At 26.2% G+C, this 23191-nt stretch overlaps 1 protein-coding gene across 13 annotated transcripts in view; it reads left to right on the forward strand.

Moving 5' to 3' along the window:
- The window catches only part of nrm (neuromusculin), a 797795-nt gene that overhangs the window by 750811 nt on the left and 23793 nt on the right, over nt 1-23191 (forward strand). For 4 of the 13 annotated variants that reach the window (XR_012755069.1, XM_075355516.1, XM_075355512.1 and 1 more), the window contains 5 exons: nt 2421-2459; nt 10336-10655; nt 11344-11418; nt 13648-13784; nt 22717-23190. Coding sequence is in view for 12 of the 13 variants with exons in the window: in XM_075355516.1 (XP_075211631.1) it covers nt 2421-2459; nt 10336-10655; nt 11344-11418; nt 13648-13784; nt 22717-23190 (1045 nt within the window). In the remaining variant the exon portion in view is untranslated. Of the gene's footprint in view, nt 1-2420; nt 2460-7822; nt 7864-10335; nt 10656-11343; nt 11419-13647; nt 13785-16661; nt 16733-22716; nt 23191 lie in introns of all 13 variants that reach the window. The other 9 variants (XM_075355520.1, XM_075355521.1, XM_075355519.1 and 6 more) reach the window with 6 other exon arrangements.

Here is a 23191-nt window from a genome sequence, read left to right on the forward strand (position 1 = left end):
GTGTGTGTGTTTACTAATTTATTTACTAATCTCCTTTTGAAAGAAGCAGTTCTGTAGTTGAGAGTTGATGGAGGAATTGTATGGTAATACAATTATAAAATAGTTCCTCTTTTATAAATAACTCAAAATCTGAAGTACCCAAATTGAAACATTTGAGCATTCATTTTATACCAAAATGTTACTTTCTTCCGTATTACGATATTCTTTTCATATTACTGGAAACATTAATGTGAAATTTTAACACGTAATACAAATTTAGTCATAAAATATATTCTAGTTTTACAAATATGTAAATAACATTTTTAGTTTATGTATTTAGTTTATCTTATAAAACAACCTATTGCATAATGTCATAATTGCCTATAGTACAGATGAATTTTTTGGCTGTATGTGTGTGTGTGTGTGTGTGTGTGTGTGTGTGTGTGTGTGTGTGTGTGTGTGTGTGTGTGTGTGTGTGTGTGTGTGTGTGTGTGTGTGTGTGTGTGTTCAGATTAATAAAGTAGACTAGAATGTATTTAATATGAATTACAAAAGATTAGAAATGTGTAATCCCAAATTAGAATGTAAATTGTTTTTAGAAATGTTAAATGAACAAGAAATACATGCATTGTATTTCTTTTTATAATAAAAAATTGACCTATTTATTTTTGTAACTTGCTGTTTTTAGAAATGTTTAAAAACTGAATTGTTTGTAATTAATATATTACAATATGAAAAATTATTTTTGCATATGAAATAAACCAAAATAAGAATTATAAAATTGTTTTTATAGACTAAAATACAATCTAATTTATTATGAAAGTTACTAAAATTTTTAATTTATTCCAACTAGCTTCAGAAGTAGTTTAAATCAGAGCAAAAGGAACTTCAGAGTGGAGTAACATTTTTTTTTTTTCACCTTAAATTTAAGCTCATAGTAATCAGGTTTTTAAAAACCAGAACATCATGGATACCAGAATTCTAACTAAAATAAAAATTATTCTTATCTTTAACTAGGGTTTAACTAAGGTCTTTACTGACTAAATCTTTAACTAAGGTTTTACTGACCCAGAAATGTCAATGATAATTTGAATTTTTATAGTACTGAAATGATAACACTATCAAATTATATAAAATACTACGCATTATGTAAAGTACAAAGATCAGTTTTGGAGCAGAAAAAGGTATATTAGAACTGCCTTGCATATACATAAGACACAGCAAAGAAATATATCAACCAGTCCATTTTGAAGTAGGTGGTATAATCAGTTTCCATAGATCAAATTCAATTATTTAAGAATCAAATCAATATGTTTTTATGCAGCAAATGATATCTTGCATTTCCTGATTCCCTCAAAATGATTTACTTCCTTTTGCAATATTTGTGAATGCCTTTCAATTTTTATTTAACTTTACTGGGTCAAGATAATTTTATAGCTACATCTTGAAATCAAAAATTATATTTGAAATACATTGCCAATAGTAGTATATTAAATATACTATACAATAGTATATTAAATATTGTTTTTATTTTTACAATTTTGTCACATCTAATAAGAAACATTGTTTGAATTTTAAGTGATAAACTAGCCTGAATTAATTGAACAATAGAAATCAAACAAGTTTTAACCCAGCTATTTTTTTTCATGATATACATTATAGAAAATTATACAAATTTTATGTTTCAAATAAATTCAAGTGTGTGTCTAATTAAATTGGTAAGTTTAGAATGTACACTAATTCAAGTTTAAAAAGGATTTGTTTAAAGTTTCACTTTGATTATCTTTGATAAGTTGTGTGCAAGCATTTCTGAAGTCTGCTTAAAAAAAATTACCTTATTATTTGTTAATACTTTATTAAAGATTTTCCAAACAACTTTAGAAATTCTTATTTTGCTAGAACATAAAATTGTTGCTTTAAATCTTTTAATATATTATTTTTATTTTTCACCTCTAAATTTTTTTAATTAAAAATTCTCATTTCTTACAAGAAAATGATTTATTAAATTTAAAAAACAAGCTACATATTAAACAGAATGAGTTAATTAAAAAAGACATACCACTCTTATGTTCTGTTCATACCTATTTTCCAGTAATTATCTTCAAGAGGATATTTTGCCATTCATTTGTAGAGAGTGTAGTTGTAGAAGGCACAGTTTTGAAATTATTAAAACATCCTCAACCTAATGAAGGTGCTAGAATATTGCTTCACTTAAATTTTCTAAGAATACCTACAAAAATAATACATATTTTTATTTTTTAAATACATATCTCACTCTAAATAATATTAAATCTATAATTTTAAGGAATAAATAGGTCAGTTTTATAAAATATAGCTGTAGTAATATTAGAACATAGAAAGTCTCTGTCTTGTCAATGTTCCTTGTAACATAGCATGTAAGTATTAAAATTGGTGTGCTTATGGTAATGGGGTTGTTGCAGCAGTCATGGCAGGTTCCTTATGAACCTCTACGATCTTCAGTGAGTACATATTTAATTACTAATTTTTTCTCTTTTTTATGTTTTGTCCAATTTATTTATTTTTTTGAAACAGATATCATTGTTTTTTGCATGAAGTTCTTTTTACAAATTTTAAATGTTAAAATACTTTAATTTTTTTCCCTTTTTTTAAGTAACTGAAAAGCCATCTATGTATCTATTTACTTCTGTGTGGTTTTTAAAAAATAAAATTTTTTTTACTGAAAAAGTAAACAAATATAGATGTAAAAATAATCTTTTATTTAATTTCATATTAAACTATCATATAACAGGCTGTTACGAAAATCTATATTTTATTACATTAATTATTTATATTTTTATTTTTTATTGTAATTTATTTTATTACTATCACAATCCATTAAACATAAATAATATGATAATTTAACAGTAAACTTTATTGTTGATAATCAGTGATTTCATCAAATTTCTCTTTCATTTTGAATTACTGAATCTTTTTATAGCAATTCTTAAACTTTGATATACTTTTAAAAATGTTTGTTTTCAGCTTATCATAAAATAAGAATACTTTCATAATGCCAGCTATAAATAAATTAAGCATTCAGTTTAAACAATGAGGAATACAAATATAATAATAGTGATTAAGAAAACTTGGCATATTTAAATAGCATTAAACTTATCATTTATAGCAATATTACTCACTTGTCAATCTTCATAACTAAGAGGTTGCAGCTCTGCCTTTCACCCAGAATATTCTGGATTCAAATTCCAATCATGCTTAGCATTTTTATGCACTAGAAAACTAATTTATTACCTGTTGGTAGCCTTAATTGGGTTTGGGTATTTGTCATAACCTTAAAATTAATAAACAAATAGTTATTTATTAGAACTTATATAACATGTACCTATAATAATCTTGACATAAGTAATGTAGCAATCCGTATTGAAAAGGTATCACAAAATCACATCTTTACCCTTTGTGTAATTCTTAGCTGAGCATTTTGCTGTTATGATATATGTTTATATGAATATGATCACTTGGTCTGGTCTAAATTTTTTATCAAAAATATTGAGTTAAAAAATTGTATAGTTGATACAAGAGGAAATCCAGAATTACTCAGTCAAGATAAGCCTACCTTAAATTTATTTAAAGAATTAATTTATGATAAAAAATAAAGAGAGCAGATAACTAATGGCTATTAAATGGTGTATTTTGATGTTTGTTAGAACTCGGTTCTTGCCCACTGGGCTGGTTTAGTGGTTAACATGTCATCACAAGTCTGATAATTTTGAAGTGAAGAGTTCTAAGGGTCAAATCCTAGCAAAGGCAGTTTTTTTTATACGAATTTGAATACTACATCATGAATACTAGAGTTCTTTTTGGTGGTTGGGTTTCAATTAACCACACATCTTAAGAATGGTTGACCTGAGACTGTACAAGACTACACTTCATTTAAATTCGTACATATCATCCTCATTTATCCTCTGAAGTAATACATTACAATGGTTCTGGAGGCTAAACAGAAAAAGAAAGTACTTATATTCTAATCTGTTATTCCAAGCAGTTAAGTTTGCTTAAAAAGTAAAATTTCAGTGATTACACTATTCATTTACGGTTAAAAAAAAAACTGTAATTCTTGCTCTAATAAAATTTCAATAACTCTTAACTTTCTAACTCTAAGTAAGTTATCCAAGCTTTATACACCAGCAACCAGCTTTATAACAAGTAATTTGTTTAAAACATAAACAGTAATAAATGTTTTATTTCACATTACATTGGCTAATTTTCCAACAGTTTTGTCTATAATTTTTCAAACTGGTCCCCCAATTTCATATATACCACTAACACTGTTTTGGTGGTAATAATCCATATAGTTTATGACTGTGTTCTGACCAATAAATCTGAAAAAGAACTTACATTTTATTTGTCTGAGTTCAATTTAAAAGAAAGTTTTTTTTTATGTATTCTAATAATGTAATAAATCAATAAAACAATTCTAAGTAATCTTAACCTATCACATATTGATGTCTATATATTTAAAACTGTTGTTCTATCTGTCGGAATTTCAGTCTTGAAAATTTAAACTTAAATTTTGATTAAAATTGGTATTTTTAATGATTATGATGAATTTTATTTAGTTTACACTCAGACTAGGAAGGTTATTATATCAAATCATAGCAACATATTAAAATACTATAAAAAATGATATATTAAAAATGTTTAGTGCTGACCAAAGAACTCAAATACTATGTATTCATATCATAATTAAAACATAATTATTCCTACTAGTACTAATGATGATGATACATTTAATAATGATGATACATTTTCAAATCTACACTTTCAAAAAAATAAATTCATAACACTACTGTTTTTAACATTTACATTGCTTGTTTCTATCTCTAAAAAGTTAAATAATTATACTTTATTATTTTTTAGTATATAACATTTCATGATAATCTTATTGGTCAAACAGTGTGCCTTTACTAAAATAATGTAAACCAAAACATCTGTTGTTGACTATAAATTAACATAATCAATAAAAAAACATAGAACATGTAACTAGTGTTTTAAATATTTTACTAAAAATAAAATTTCATAAATAAAAGTAAGTTCATAAAATAAAATTTGATTTAAATATGTTTAAAATTTAGTTCTGCCAAGTGATTTTAAAATCAAACACAAGTTTTCCACTGGTATCAAATTTGTCAGTGCAGGTTTTCTTCTCATCAATAGCTAGTTTTTCTGTTGATAGAATGGGAATGACATCTGAAATTCTAGTAAAATAACTTCTACTAGCATTATACTGCAAAAATCTTGACTAGAACTACACAAAGAAACTATTCAATTCTTTTTTGTGTAACTTTCAGTAATAACCTTCACAGACAACAGAATGTTAAAAACTAGTGTTATTTCAATAATAAGTATTAAAGAGAGTAACATAAATCCTATACACCAGGTTTATTTTAATCTTATTTTGTAAAGGCGCAATGCCTTGATATAGTAAAGTGTCTCTCTGACCATCACAGTTTTCTTGCACTAGTGTAGCATGTACAGCCCATTCACTAATCACCCTGTGGAAGAAAATGGCTCTGGTCATTATGTGGGTATTTTTCTTAAAGTTTTTCTGGAAAGATGTTGAGCAAGTTTTTATTTAGTTTTTCTTTCCTCCATTATCACTAGCAGAGCTCTTTTTTCATTTATTTCTGTCATCTGTATTTTAAAAAACTGTAGTTGTCACATTCTAGTTTACCAAGAGACCACAGCTTTACTCCCATATATAAGCACACTGCATTCAATGCACTACTTTGATAAATGTTTTCCTTGTTATTTATCAAAATTGTTTTTGTCAAAATATACAGTAAGTGCTCATGATGCAGATGATAGAAAAATTATATGTGCTATATTAATATTTTTAAATTACAGCAGATTAGGAGTTATCTAAATAGTAAAAATGAGATAAAGTATCTCTTAATGGTTCAAAATGAATTCTACATGAAATTATTAATACACATCATTAATCCCATCATTGAAAACACCAGAAAAAATAAGTAGATAGTGTTCTTTCTTTGAAATATTGTTTGAAAAAAATGATGAGATTATTATTTTATAAATACTAAGGTGTTATTTTTCAGTTACTAACTTTTAATTCTGGAATAAAGTGCATTTTTATGTAACTTATGAATATTATTTCTGCAGGTATTGGTGACTTCATGTTTTTCTATGGTGATTTGAGCATGATGATGTACAGTTCTGTTTAATTTATTAGTTACCATTCCAGTTCATCATTTATAAGTGGTTGTTATTTTCATTAGTGATTATCTATTCAAATGACTTAAATTAAAACTGATAGAAGTTAATAACTCTAGTCATTATTTTTGTTATTTTCTGTATCATTTATTTAAAGTAAAAATTTTTTTTAATAGTAAAATAAAAAATGTAAAAGGTAGAACTATTTAAAAGAATATTATTTGTGTTTTTTTTTTTTAACTTTAGCGTTGCATATTTTTTTAATAGTTAGGAAAATTTTTATAAGTTTAATGATAAAGTTTGTAACATAAGCAAAAGGTATATTTTATATTTCTGTAATGTAGGTATATTTCTCCAAGTTTTTAACAAGTATTAAAATGTTTTCAAAAATCAAGGAGTAAAATTCAAAATTATTCACATTGTTTAAAAAAAAAATTATTTTCATTTATCTTTTATTTACTTAAAATTTGTATCAACTTAAGATGAATATTTAGTTTAACCTCTTATCTGAAAATTTAAAAGATTAGAAATGCAGTTTTGTAAAGCAGCATTTTTTACAGGAAATCAATTTTTTTCACGTATTACAAATGTTGATCTATCATTCAGCACAGTGTATGATACTTCTATATATATATAAAATAATACCAGCTCTTCTTAATATACGTAGTGTATACTTCTTTTATTTTTAATGTACAGCATCACTCTCTTATATATTTGAAGTTTTACTGACAGGCTGTAAGCCCAGGTAGAAATGCATTAGTTTTTGTCCAGTTTCAGACCGACTTGCTCAAAAACATTGTAAGTTTGATAAAATTTTTACTTCTGAACCATGATTATAATTTTATTCTTCATAATATAGTTGCCTACATTATCTTTTTCAGTCATTTTCATCATTACTTTTATTATCTGATCACTTAGCACTATCAAAATTTCAAACTTTGTAAAGATAATTTTGAAGTATTTTTAAAAAATTACCAAATTATTCACAATTTGACAAATTTTTTCATAAAACAAAATAAATGTGGAAATAAAAGAAGATATGTCTATAAAATAGTGAAGACGATTTAATTTACTGTATATAAGCTCCCAATTAGCATTTGATTATAAAAGATTTTATATTATTTTTCCAATATAAGCAAGTATATCAGGTATTTAAATGATTTTAATAAAAATCCCATTGACATAACATATAATTGCATCCAGTTAAGAGGTTAATAAATTTATTTTCACATACAACTTTCCAACTTTTACATAATGCAGTTCTAATAAAGTTCTTTTTAAATGCGAGTAGTATAGTTTCAAGTAAATATTTACTAATTTATAAGAAATGCTAAAAAATAAGTTTTTACATCAGAAATATATTAAAGAAAGATTATAATGTTGTAACTTAATGTTAGTATTGCACTTTAAATTAAATGACTGCAATAATAAGCAATTACAAAATATTTAATGCCATTTTATAATGCACATGCAAAATAATTAGCATGTGCATAATTTTATCCCATTTTTTTTTTTTTTTTTTTTTACTTTTGCCTAAACTTCTGCTTGAATATTATTCCTCTTTTTTTTGTAACTTTTAATAATTAAATTAATTTGTTGCATGTTAAGTTTATAATACCATATTCAATAATTGCAGACCCAGTCATAAAACATCATTATGTATCTTCCCGTTAAGTGGTCAGTTATCCTATTTTTTGTACCACATTTTTTAATTTGTTTTGCTTCCTTTAGCTTATTTGTTTTATTCTGCGTTTAAATAGAAATTTTGCATCTTGAGTTTAAGGGTGTTTGATTTAAGACTGGTTTAAATAGTATTATTCTATTTAAATGTAGTAATGTAGTTGTGTAGTTAGAATTTGTGTATTATATTGTAGTTATTTGGTGTAAGGAAAACGATCTTGGTTTATCTTCTAAAAATAACACATGTACAAATTTGTGTAACATATTTAATTTATTTATTTATAATTATTTATTTACAAAAAAGTTTTATATTTTTGTACAAACCTAAAAATATATATATTGTTTACTTATAAATAAAACATAATAATTGTAACATAGCATAACTTTTATTTGAGCTAAAACTGCATGTTGTAAATAGTTCTCGTAAAATTTTAATATAGTTTTGGTACCATATGTATCATTACAAGATTTAACCATATTAGAAATATCATTTTCATTTCATGTTTTAACATAATGTCCATAACTAAAAATGTGTTTATTGATTTGGTACAGTTATGGATACATGGTGCAATAAAAATTATATAATTAATTTTCAGCAAATAATCATTGCTTTAGAAATGTCTATTAAAAAAATATATGTATATTATTTGGAAAACTACTTACTTTATTCAAATATTTTTAATAAACATAGATGAATAAGTAATAAAATACTTATTTCTCTGCAGTGAGTATTTATTTTATTAGTGAGTGATTTTTCATCTAGAACAACTTATTTAGATCTAGGTGTAATAATCTTACAGAATAGATAAAATCAACATTAACATAGTAATATCTTGTAACATTACACAAGAAAGATTTATAGGAGTATGTTCTTACTCAGTAACACAATTACCACACATCATTATAACTGAAATCTCTATAATCAGAAGTAATTATAAGTGTAAACAATTGTAATGGTTGATGAAATGATAACATGCAAATGTAACATCACAAAGAAAAGTTCCTATGAAGAAAAAAGATAAAAGAGAAAATGTTGTGAATTACTGCAAATACATTAAAACACATAGAAAAAGAGACAGTCAAACAAGTAAAAAATAATTGCACTCATTCATACATAGATTACAAAAATATACAACACTCATGCCAATTTATCTCAAATCATATCCGATGTACCAGGAAATTTTTCTTTAAGTGACCCACAAATTCAGATAAAAAATTAATATTTAGAGGTTCTCACTTTGAATAGAAAATGTAATCTCTCAACACCTAGAAAATAATTTTGCTGATAAATTAATAAATGAAATAAAATTTATTTTAAAAAATCTAAAAATTTGTTAAATAATTAAATATGAGTAATTTTTCTTACATGTAATTTCAATCACATAATTGCTTTTTAGAATATATTTATTAAATTTCAAAATACAAAAGAAAATTGAAATAACTGCAATATATTAATCATTACAGAATATGTGGAATTTCACTGACAAATAATGTCATTAGTAAAGTAAATTTATGAATAAAACATATAATTCAATTGACAGAAATTGGTCTGAACAAGATATTGGAGTGAATCCTGCAATGTCTCAAGGAATTGCATCTAGAAGATAAAAGAAAATGAATAAAAAACCATTAGCCACAGCTGAAACTACATTTCATTAACTGGTTCCTGTAGATCACTAAAGAAAGAATACTAGACTAATTTCCCTTTGGATGGATAAATAAAAAAAAGAAAGAAAAATCACTTTATCCTTTGTTGACCAATTATCCATCTCTACATAAGGGATTTAGTGAATTAAATTTTGTCTAATAAGGTAGAAAGGAATTTGTCATTTACATAATAACTCTAAACCTAGTAACCTGGTACACCCAATCCTATCTAGTCTTTATGCATCTGATCATTCAATTAGGAAGAATTCAAGTAGTATTTGAGTAAGTAAGAGAAGCATACAGTCAGATTTTATAGGCCTAACTTTGTGTATTTTTAAAGAGAATAATTTGATCATTTTAGGACTCATCTTAGCTGTGGTGAGACTTAATAGGAATTATTTTATTTGGGTTCAGATGAGGATGTTGCTAGAAAACCTTTCATTTGGAAGAAATCCAACTGTATATGAGCATCATCTCATAAAAATTTGATTATAGTAAAAATGAATACAACATTGGTCCTGTTAAATAATATCATCATTGTTAACATTACATGATTGTTTACAGTAGCCCTAAGTAATTTGCTAACCATTCCTTAGTCTCAGAGTAAATTTAGATAAACTTATGTATAATCACCAATAAAATAAATAATATTACCAGAGAATTAATTATTTTCATAATTAAACAATGACATAAGTCACTTTGAAGAAATATTAATAGACTCAATTTTATAACGTAAATATAAATAGCAAAAAATTTATTTAATGTAAAACCTAAATAAGTCAAAAGAATTTATTGTTAATTTTTATAATACACTATATCCAGCCCAGAAGGTAACAGTGCCCCTCCTGCATCTTCAACTACACCAAAATGGCCTCTGCGCCCGGGTGTCCTTGTGCACGTCAATACTTCACACAGTCTGAGTGTCAGCCGTCTCACCCAAAACTCAACATCAAACAACAATCAACAGCGATCCTTACCCCACTCACACAGAAGACAACAAAGGCGAGCCATCAGTCTAGCAAATTTATCCAATGAAAGTCAACATACTAGAGCGAATAGGATACGACAAATGTTCACTCCTGAGCAAAGGACGAAATATCGCTCAGATACATTGCCTGGTGTATTTCATGGCAAATCTGGAGGTAAGAGGCGAATTAATAATTTCTTATGTACAATTAAAAAATTATTTTTTTTAATTTTTATCAAATAAATATTTAAAAGATTCAGATACTCAGTTTTTCAAAGTCTCATGAAGATTATTAAATTAAGATAAACCAAGAAAAATGTTATACAACCTCTTCATTAGGTCAAAAAGAGTTCTCCTCGTTTCCTCATTTTGTGATGTTTAGATCATTCCTGCATTTTACCAGTAAAATAGAATTTTGTAGAGTATACCCTTTGTGGTTTTTTACCAAATTTTGTATTGTGTGTGAAATTGTGAACCGTTGCTATTTCTGTCAGTTTATTTTGATTAATTTGCATGTTATATTGAGTACTGTACTTTAAGTGTTATATTTTTACAAGTGTTTGATCTTTAATTAATTATCTTATAGTATTTCCAAAAGTAAAAATTAGCTATTTTCCTAATAAGTAATTTAAACTGTTTAAATTCATATTTTTCTTAGTAAAACATAATGATAAACATGATCATTTTTTTAAATAATTTCTTTATGCTTATTTTTATGTTGTTTTTTTTATATAGAAATTTTGTTGTATTTTATTTATTTCTATTTATTTCAATGCTTCCATAATTTTAAGTTTTTTTTATTAATTTAAGTTTTCTTTTAATTTTTTAACACTGCATGTATGTGTGATGCATTTGCTCTATAGTGGTCACTTTCAAGAAGTTAGATGGTGCAAACAGTCACCAGGGTGCATCAAGAAAACGGAAGAAACCTGGATCAAGTAAGTAAATAAGTATTATTAGACATTTTGAAAATTCATAATATTATTCAATGAAAGAGATTTACACTCCATTTTTGGCCAGTTAGTTTTTTTAGATCCTGTAATGTATTTTATTATTTTTTATTTTTCCTCTGTAAATTTGTATAGTTAGATAAATTTTGAATGTTTTCATTATAGTGATCAGTGATAATTTCTGCTTTAATGCCTTGAATTAAAGATTAATTATTTAATTACAAGTACTTATTCAGTTTTCTTATATGCTTCTTGTTTTATTCAGTGCTTTTATCAATTCTGATTACATATTTTTTTATTAGTTCCACCTAATTCGTTTACACTGGTCGGACATGAATCCCGTCTGCACATCAACTTTGAGCAGTACACTCTAGTTATAATATCTCATTACATTCATTTTGTATATTTGCTTTGCTGTTGAATATTCTGTCAATTTTAAATAAACTATTATTTGTTTATTTTATGAGATCATTTACCCACCTCATCTCACTAATATTTATCTTACCTTTCTCAATAGTATTTATCTCAATAAATTTCTTAACATTAAATTACTTTAAGAAAAGCAGTAAGCTCAGTAGAGTACAGAAGTTTATATTTTGTAGTTACCATTTGTCATTCAAGAAACATCGTCATTAACTGAATAGCCTAACTACACTAATATATATACTGTTAATCTAATTAAAAGGCTACACCTTCAATAAAATTGAACTCTGGTACAACAGCATCATACAATAGCCTATTACAGCCATTCATTACATACAACAGCATATCTGTGATCATTAAACCACTAATCCATTAATCAGAAAATTTTATTTTTGTCTTCAGAATGCATCTTATCATTTTTAATTACATTGTTTTTAAGAACTTGCCATTAAAATTTAGCACTGAATTTAAACATGAACTCCTATTTAATGTTAGTTTCTACATGTCATGAGTACCTGGATTCTAATGTTGTTGAACACATCGAACAACACAACTTGACTACTTTCTTTTGTGAGTTGAGGATGTGAAGATAACTAAGGGATCACATAAAAGGAAAATTTAATGTTAATTTCTGTTATTCACAATTTATTTTTTGTAATAAAATATTCTTTCCTTAGTTTAAAAAATGGAAAATATTTTTTTAACATTTTCTTTTGGTTCATTAATTGTAATTTTTTTCATTATTTATATCCACATATTTTTCTTCAATGAGTTTTTACTTCTAGTACTATGCTTGTGATATATTATTTTATTTATTATAAATATAAGTGAAAAACATGCCAGTATTTTTTCACAAAGATAAATATCAGTTTCAGTTTGATGTTTCTTGTTTTATCAGAAACATGATTAAATATCAATTATCTTTATCTTGGATTAAAACTTTTTTAAATCTACCAATAAATCTATTGTTTAAATATTGGATTAGAATCACTGCGTTTAATCATAGTACTGATGTTATAAGACAAGTTATCTACTATGGCAATTTTTTGTTTTTCTTGAAATAGTAACAGCAATTAAATAGATTAAAAAATAGAAAGCATTTTTAAATTAATCATAAAAAAATAACTTAAAATAATTTATTACTTTGTATTTATATCACATTTTAATTAGGTTGTATTTAATTTAAAAATTTCCTTGAAGAATTCTACGAACTGACCCAAAAAGGAAATAAATAAAATTATTTTTTTAGACTTTGATCCAAAAATATAGTTTATTAAAACTGTTTAAACAGATATTTTTTTTAAGTATGTAAGTTTAAAAAATAGTTAACTCATACCTCATGCCAACATAGATACTTTTATTATTTTATAACTATGATGTAAATTAAGTGACAAGAAAAATTATACCATAAAAAAATAACTTTTCAGTAAGATGACTACTAATTTTAAAAAAATAATAAAAGTATCTACCAAGCACTTTTTTCATCTACTGATGTTCCAGATTTTATTCATTCTTTAACCAAGTTTCAAAAACAAGCATTTGCATTATATAGCTATTGCATCATTTGCTTATAAATAAAATAGTTCTAAACAATCAACTTTTTTTTAAACAGAATTCTTATATTTAAGAGTTGTTCTTTATTACAGAGAATTCTTTTACTTCAACTTTATTATTTATTTACTGAAAAACAGATTACCAATGCAATTTTAAATTATCTAATTTATTTATAATTAGCTGTGAAAACAGTAAAATGACTGCATGAATAAAGAAAAAATATATATATATCTGTTTCAGGTCCAAATCCTTCGGCTACCAAAGATAAATCTGACTTGAACTCGTCTCCCAATGATGCCTTGCTGCCGCCAGATGCAGACAACAATGCCTTCTATGAGAACCTCCCATTCCATGGAATGCAGAATCCACCAAATAAGGTAATATTGTATGATGTTTTTTTGTTATAATGCACAAGATAAGTTTTCTGATATTGCATGTTTTTTTTTCTTAATGTATATACAAGTAACTAGTTCTTTATGGTCATCATTCTTTTTTATACTTTATCTGATAGTTAATTCTTTCTTATAACAAGATCTAAGTAGTTTCAATCATCATAATTAAACCAACTCTTTTGAAAACATTAGATATGTAGATGAAGGAAGAAGAAATTACATTTAGCAGTTGCCCTTCTATTTGGTGATAAAACACCATACATAATGATGGTTTTTTTACACAGATAGACAGACTTACTGTTAGACACTAGATTATTATTTAACTCATTAAAATTGATTGCATCATTTTTTTCACGAACCCAAAATAAATCATTTTAAAATAATTAATGAGAAATATTTTTCTGTTCACTTTTATTTTTCAGTTTAGGTTGTTATTAATTTTTTTTCCTATTATTTAAGTAATGTTGCATGATAGAATACTTGCTTTCTTATTATATTTATCTTTTAAGTTTTTTGATATGTGCAAATGTATTTTTTATGCCTAAAAATTATTTTTACAGCTGTTTAATTACTTAATTTTTTTTTAATTATTATATCTAAATTCATCATTTTTTTCAGTTAAAAATATTTTATATAATTTAATAAGATACTAACAATCATTAAAACATTTTAAATGTAAGCCCATAATGGGCATAAAATATAGCATTATGGCCTTGACACTTAAGAAATAAAATATTAATACTTAAGTAAAATATTAATGAAATTTTCATTTATTTTCTTAATGACTAAGTTATGTCTAAGTTAATGTCTTGCTTAATTTACAAATCTAATTGTTTTCTTTTCAGATAACCTATCATTTCTTCTACCATGCAATAAAATTATTTTTCTCCTTTTTTTAAAATCTGCTTAATCCTGTGATATTAGAAATTGAACATCTGTTTTACTTGGTCGGATAAAATATTAGGGTCAAGTAATAGTTTCTATAAACAAAGATAAAAGGAAAATTATGTTTTAAGCTAAAAACATCAAATTCTCGTCTCTGGAATAAACACCTTTTTGATCTACTGATAACCTCAAAATAAAATTAATAGGATATCAAATCTACTTTAATAGAAAAAAAACTTTAATCTGACACTTGTTACTAAAAATGGATTCTTGTAAACATAGTAAAAGTGTAACATTTTACTTTCCCTTTTTCATTGTTTAGCTTATTGATAATTCCAGTCTCCAAGATAGGTATAATGAATTAAAAGGTATATTTAAATGGTTTAAAACCATAGTGTTACCATACGAAAGTAATTAGTACTTTCGTTATATACAAGTAATGTATCGTGTGCAGTGTTTTTACTAATTTTATTTTCTAGTAATTTATCAGCTGTTTTTTCTCTCCTGAACTTTTTATACTAAATTTACATTCAGTTTTTATTTCATAATTAACTGGCTACACATGAGTTACTTTTCATAAATTTTCCATTGAGAAAATCTTTTCAAATCCTTTGTGATCACCATTTGACCCCTATGTGGCTGTAGGTAGGTTCTGAAGCAATTAGGAAAATTACTTTAGTTTGAAATAGAAGGTATGCAAAATTTATTTTTAAAATACAGTAGTATTTTCAGTTTATGAAAGAATTATTGATCTTTTGTTGTTTTGGTTGTTGAATTATATAATTTTTGCCTTATTTGTAGAATTTAGATATCACTGTAAATATTACTGAATATACAGTGTTACAAAATATTTTGCCTGTTTTTATTTCCTCCACTATGTATAATAAAAATTATTAATAACAAATAATAATAATAATACATTAATAAAAATTATCAGCTTTCCTTTACAGTGCAAAAGTGTACTGTCGGGTTAATTGTCTGCAATAACTTGATTGTCAACAGATTTTTACAAATGAGGTGTCATTTTGTTCAAAATAAAATACTAAATAAATATTGTAATAAGTAAAAATTTGATCAAACAAATAATTACAAAGATATTGAAGATTAAAAAATTAAGATGGCCGCTATTTAAAAATTTTATAGGTGACTTTTCAAATTTTTTTATTTTGTAGAATAAGACATTAGTCTTAGATTTGCCAAATTTAATGAAAGTAGGTTTACTCATTCCTGAGAAATAATTATTTTGTTGAAAATAATAGCGTCCAGAAGGAAATCAAAGCAAAATAGGACTTATGTTGATATGAATTTTTTGCTCATTTTGGTGTTCTGAATCAGTTCCTGAAGTTCAGCGAATACGTCCTGAAACACTCCGTATGTCCTACATACTAAAGTAGGCCAGTATTATCTATATTTCTAGCAAACAGTTTACAAAGATTGATTCAGTAAATTCACAAAGATATTAACCTCTCCGTGGAAGTTCTACAAGTAAGTAAAAATCAGCACTCTAGAAAACATGAGTATAAATTCCCTAAAGCCAATAAACATAACATAATAAATGGATTACATAACAAGATTGTTACTTGCACTTAAATTGCACATAGAACAGCTTTTCTAAATGCCTTAGAAATTAAGCCATCTACAAGATATCATATTAAAACAGAATCTGATGAAAGTTTTGGAGCATATTTCTGAAATCATATAATTTTTCCCGTAGAAAACCAACAGAGAGTCTACCATTTTTTTTATAATTATTATAAATTTACTCCAGTCAAACCTCATAGCTCCCTTAAAAAGTGTATTTTACATTTTAAAATAAAAATTAACAAGAAAAATAACTAAATTAGAAATGTTTAATTAAAAATTATCAGTTTCTTCATTTTTTTTCTTTAATTAATTTAAAGACAATAGAATTTTTTTTAATCAAATGCATTTGCATGCATTATTATTCCTAATAGTTTATAATTTTCCTTCTTTTAGGATTATGAGCCACTGTTGTATGAAACAGCACTCTAAACCTACTTCATGTTCATTCTTTATAACGTATTGATGTAAGTTCATAACGCTGCTGTCTACTTCATTAAGCGTCATCGTTTCAGTTTTATTCAGTATAGAAGTTGTAACTACCACATTGTTTTATGCATGATTTAGATGTTTTTAATTTTTTGTTTTCTTTTTAGATTATTCCTTTGAATATTACCCTTTATATTTATCATGACTGAATAAATTTTATATCGAATTAAAGATTTACTTATATTATTCACTTATCATAAAATTTCTTTCATTTTTTTTTTTTTTAAATGACATTTAGTATTTTTTTTTTTATTAAAGAATATAAAATCTAACCTAACAAATGCGCCAATTCAGTGATGATCACTTTACTGAACAGGTCCTTTTTTACAGAAAGGATGTTATTTCCCTCAAAATCAACACATATTTCTTGCCTTATTAAGTAGCATCTTTCTGTCTTAACCAGCACTCAAACCAAAACAACATTTCTTTCATTTCAGTTGTTATCTCTTACAAAGCTATTCAAAACTCTAGGAACGACACTTTTTAAATAATGAAAAATAATAAATTGCTTTAAAATTATGTAGAAACCTCAATATACCATAATAGATGGAAATTGGCTTCTGCAATTTTACCTACAAAAAAGACATTTGAAAGAACAGTTACTACTAAATAATCTGAAATTAAGACATTAATATTTTTTAATATTTGGAAAAATTATTTTATATAAGTTTTTAAATAAGCAGACAAATATGGGTTCTTTATATTCCTGTAGTTTGGAAAATTAATTTTTTATTTGAAATATCTAATTTTGTTATAGCAGTAGTAGTAGCTTTGTTTTTTAATAATTACCATTATTACTTATCCTTTATTTCCTTTAAACAGAACTTTGCTACTTATTCTCTTTTTTTATAGAGAACTAGGTTGATATTTATATAAAATGTTATATTTAAAATAAATTTTAATATTCAATATATCTATAATTTATTTATTTTCAAGATGATTGAATCCTTTAAGTTAACGTGTGTGAAAATATAACTTAAACTTAATAAAGTACTGGAATATAACATGACAGATGTTGTTCCAACTTTGGCTTGCCAAATTAATTTTCTTAAAATTGAATCCAAGACTTTACTTTTAAATTTTATTGAATAGTAGTAATATTTCATTTTAGACTTTATTACAGCTGTAAAAAAATTGTTAATAATTAATGGGAAACCAAATTTACTTTATTACATTCTAATACGTATTTAACTCAAAAAACTAAATCAATAACAATGTAAAAAAACAGCACTAATATTAATAAAGATCTAGCAAATTTAAGCATATGAATAAAGTTTAAATAGCATTAGTTTGAAAAATATTTTTGGTTCTTTTTGATTATTAAATGTTACTTACCAGTTTTTGTATTATTTTCACCACTGACAATTTAACAAAATATATAAAAAAAATATTACAAAATATAAAATAAATATAAATATTAAAAAAAAATTACAAATTATTAATAGTCTTTATCTAAACACCTCCTGGTAAAAAATAAAAGCTATACTACTCCAAATTTACACATTTATTCAACAATCACAATTTTTAATATTTATTATAAAGATCTAAGGCTGAAAGTATTCTGTACATTATTTTTACAGCTAGGTAGGTTAACCACATTTTAAACACAGAATTTATTATCTTTAGATTCCACTTCTATTATAATTTTAATAGCGTCTAATTTACTGCTTTTCTAGACTTTTCATTCAAAAAACACTACAACTTTAGTTTATATTACTATCATTTCATAGAAACAAATAACAAATATGCCAATGCTAACAACAGTCACTGTCTATATCTATCTAACTAATCAGTTTTATGTATATAAGGCTAGTAAATGATTAGTCAACTGATATATAATAGTATATATTCAGTAAGTTGGTTTCTAAATTAATCCTGTCTTGGGTTCAATTTCCTGTGACTGTTAGATATTCATTTTTTTGTGACCATATTTTTATTCATCTTCTTTTCTATAAAATATGCCTGTTTAATTGAAACGCAAATCCAATGTTATAAAAATGTTTGAGGAAAAAAATAAATTTCCAATTACAAATATTAGTTAAGCCTTTTCTATTCTTCTGAATTTTTTTTCAGAAAAGAAACACTTGAGTATTTTGGTAACCAGAACCTATCCAGTTTTCTAGGTGTCTGTAACCAACAGCAGAAAATAAAACCTAAAAATTATTGCTCTACCCAAGAAAAACCTAAAGTTTACATTAGTGTGTAGTGGTATTAGTGGTTCCCCTTTTATATATCTTTTTCAGTTGAAGACCATTTAATTTTACACGATGGAATTCTGGGTATGATTCATGAGCAATTTTTTTAACAAATGAAAAAATTATTTATATTAAACAGAAATGAATTTTACTTTTTTAAACATTGGTTACTTTTCTTTTTTTTTTTTTTTTTTTTTTGTCTTCAGTCATTTGACTGGTTTGATGCAGCTCTCCAAGATTCCCTATCTAGTGCTAGTCGTTTCATTTCAGTATACCCTCTACATTCTACATCCCCAACAATTTGTTTTACATACTCCAAACGTGGCCTGCCTACACAATTTTTCCCTTCTACCTGTCCTTCCAATATTAAAGCGACTATTCCAGGATGCCTTAGTATGTGGCCTGTAAGTCTGTCTCTTCTTTTAACTATATTCTTCCAAATGCTTCTTTCTTCATCTATTTGCCGCAATACCTCTTCATTTGTCACTTTATCCACCCATCTGATTTTTAACATTCTCCTATAGCACCACATTTCAAAAGCTTCTAATCTTTTCTTCTCAGATACTCCGATTGTCCAAGTTTCACTTCCATATAAAGCGACACTCCAAACATACACTTTCAAAAATCTTTTCCTGACATTTAAATTCATTTTTGATGTAAACAAATTATATTTCTTACTGAAGGCTCGTTTAGCTTGTGCTATTCGGCATTTTATATCGCTCCTGCTTCGTCCATCTTTAGTAATTTTACTTCCCAAATAACAAAATTCTTCTACCTCCATAATCTTTTCTCCTCCTATTTTCACATTCAGGGGTCCATCTTTGTTATTTCTACTACATTTCATTACTTTTGTTTTGTTCTTGTTTATTTTCATGCGATAGTTCTTGCGTAGGACTTCATCTATGCCATTCATTGTTTCTTCTAAATCCTTTTTACTCTCGGCTAGAATTACTATATCATCAGCAAATCGTAGCATCTTTATCTTTTCACCTTGTACTGTTACTCCGAATCTAAATTGTTCTTTAATATCATTAACTGCTAGTTCCATGTAAAGATTAAAAAGTAACGGAGATAGGGAACATCCTTGTCGGACTCCCTTTCTTATTAGGGCTTCTTTCTTATGTTCTTCAATTGTTATTGTTGCTGTTTGGTTCCTGTACATGTTAGCAATTGTTCTTCTATCTCTGTATTTGAACCCTAATTTTTTTAAAATGCTGAACATTTTATTCCAATCTACGTTATCGAAAGCCTTTTCTAGGTCTATAAACGCCAAGTATGTTGGTTTGTTTTTCTTTAATCTTCCTTCTACTATTAATCTGAGGCCTAAAATTGCTTCCCTTGTCCCTATACTTTTCCTGAAACCAAATTGGTCTTCTCCTAACACTTCTTCCACTCTCCTCTCAATTCTTCTGTATAAAATTCTAGTTAAGATTTTTGATGCATGACTAGTTAAACTAATTGTTCTGTATTCTTCACATTTATCTGCCCCTGCTTTCTTTGGTATCATAACTATAACACTTTTTTTGAAGTCTGACGGAAATTCCCCTTTTTCATAAATATTACACACCAGTTTGTATAATCTATCAATCGCTTCCTCACCTGCACTGCGCAGTAATTCTACAGGTATTCCGTCTATTCCAGGAGCCTTTCTGCCATTTAAATCTTTTAATGCTCTCTTAAATTCAGATCTCAGTATTGTTTCTCCCATTTCATCCTCCTCAACTTCCTCTTCTTCCTCTATAACACCATTTTCTAATTCATTTCCTCCGTATAACTCTTCAATATATTCCACCCATCTATTGACTTTACCTTTCGTATTATATATTGGTGTACCATCTTTGTTTAACACATTATTAGATTTTAATTTATGTACCCCAAAATTTTCCTTAACTTTCCTGTATGCTCCGTCAATTTTACCAATGTTCATTTCTCTTTCCACTTCTGAACACTTTTCTTTAATCCACTCTTCTTTCGCCAGTTTGCATTTCCTATTTATAGCATTTCTTAAATGCCGATAGTTCCTTTTACTTTCTTCATCATTAGCATTCTTATATTTTCTACGTTCATCCATCAGCTGCAATATATCGTCTGAAACCCAAGGTTTTCTACCAGTTCTCTTTATTCCGCCTAAGTTTGCTTCAGCTGATTTAAGAATTTCCTTTTTAACATTCTCCCATTCTTCTTCTACATTTTCTACCATATCTTTTTTACTCAGACCTCTTGCGATGTCCTCCTCAAAAATCTTCTTTACCTCCTCTTCCTCAAGCTTCTCTAAATTCCACCGATTCATCTGACAACTTTTCTTCAGGTTTTTAAACCCCAATCTACATTTCATTATCACCAAATTATGGTCGCTATCAATGTCTGCTCCAGGGTAAGTTTTGCAGTCAACGAGTTGATTTCTAAATCTTTGCTTAACCATGATATAATCTATCTGATACCTTCCAGTATCGCCTGGCTTTTTCCAAGTGTATATTCTTCTATTATGATTTTTAAATTGGGTGTTGGCAATTACTAAATTATACTTCGTGTTACTTTTCATCAATATAAAACTATATTTTTCATGATTATTAATTATTTTTATTCTCCAACTCAAGAGATTTATGAACGTACACAAAGAAAAATGTTATAAATAAATAAATATAAAAATTCACAAGTGTGAATTAAAGCAATAAATTTGAATTTTACATTTAAAATATTAAATAATTACATATTCTAAGTTACGTTAAAGTTTTAAGAATTTATCTTTTTTTTTTAAAGAATTTTTTTAAATAAGTAAATCTTTAATTGGATACTTGATATTGATTCCAATTTTATATTAAAATACCCATTTGGTATTTCCTATAAAAACATCTGATAACTCAAATAAGATTTATCAATCATTTGTTCCATTACCTGTTTGCTTCATGCTAGAACCTACTTTTCTTATTTACTTTTTTCTTTCAAATTGAATTGCACTTCCATAGTTATATTTTTTACAGGAAATTAGAGACAGTGATTTTGTTTTAGAACATAAGTTAACTTCAATACTACTTCTCTTTTATTTTATGTTGTGAAATTTTGTGTGTAATGAAAAGTATGTGGCACTTTGTTACTAATTTGTTTTTATAGAACTTTGAACTAATATTTAATTATTTTACTTTAGTAACTCCTCATTTCCAAAATGATTAGTGTTAAAATTCATCAGTTTTACTCATATTTAGTATCCTTGACATTACAAATAAAATAGCACTGACAAGTTAACCAAATTAAAAAAATGCCCATGCATATTTTTATGTATCAGTAAACATTTCTGCAAGAAGTAACACAAAAAGCTTTCTACAAACAATGAAAGAAGCTTAGTGAAATTCATACTAATAATACAAATACTAAATTACATTAGACAAATATCACCAGAATGGAATTAAATTTTTTAATTTCTTTTATATAATACTGGAGTAATGAATTCTAAATAATAATAATAATAATAATTTTATTTTATTAAATTCAAGTTTAATTTTCATTTTATTATTGCAGTTGATCCAAAAAATTATAGCTTAGCTGAAAAACAGATGACAAACTAGATTTTGATCACATTTTTGTTGGATTTTTCTCCTACTAGCAAACTACAAAACTAAAAAATAAAAACAAATTTTAATATTTTTTTCTTATCTGATTGTTTTGTTTATGATTTTATTATTTTTATTTTGTTTTAATTTTTTCACATTTAACTTGTTTTGACTAATTTTTATTAACACATTTTTTGTTTGCATGCTTGTGTTGTACAGCCTGTTACGGTAGAAAACATAAATGGTGCAGTACCAGGGCCAGGGAGTCGACCCCCAAGTGAAATGAGCCAATATGGGGGTTCATCCGGTTACGGATCAACTCGAAGCCAGCTCGGCCCTTCCCTTCCAACTCTTGACCAAAGTGTTATGAGTGATGATCGAAAGTTTGGTTCACTAAGAAACTGCAAACGATCTCGTTCTGATTGGCCCCAGTTTCGTTCCTTGAGAGCTTCTAAACAGTCAATGCTTCCTATTAAGGAAAACTCTCCTGAATCAAAAACATCCTTAATAAAGGAAGATAATAATAATGAAGAAAGAAGAGATCCTTCAACTCCTCCTACTCCAGCTCCAAGAAAATTGACCAGTCCAAATAGTAGACAACCTTCTGTTAAACACACCTATCAAAATGTACCAATTCCAATAATACCCAATAGTTCTTCCAATACAGAATGTTCTGAATCCACCAAAACGAAGG

Source organism: Lycorma delicatula, chromosome 2, assembly GCF_047948215.1.
Source record: "Lycorma delicatula isolate Av1 chromosome 2, ASM4794821v1, whole genome shotgun sequence".
Classification (NCBI taxonomy): Eukaryota; Metazoa; Arthropoda; class Insecta; order Hemiptera; family Fulgoridae; genus Lycorma; species Lycorma delicatula.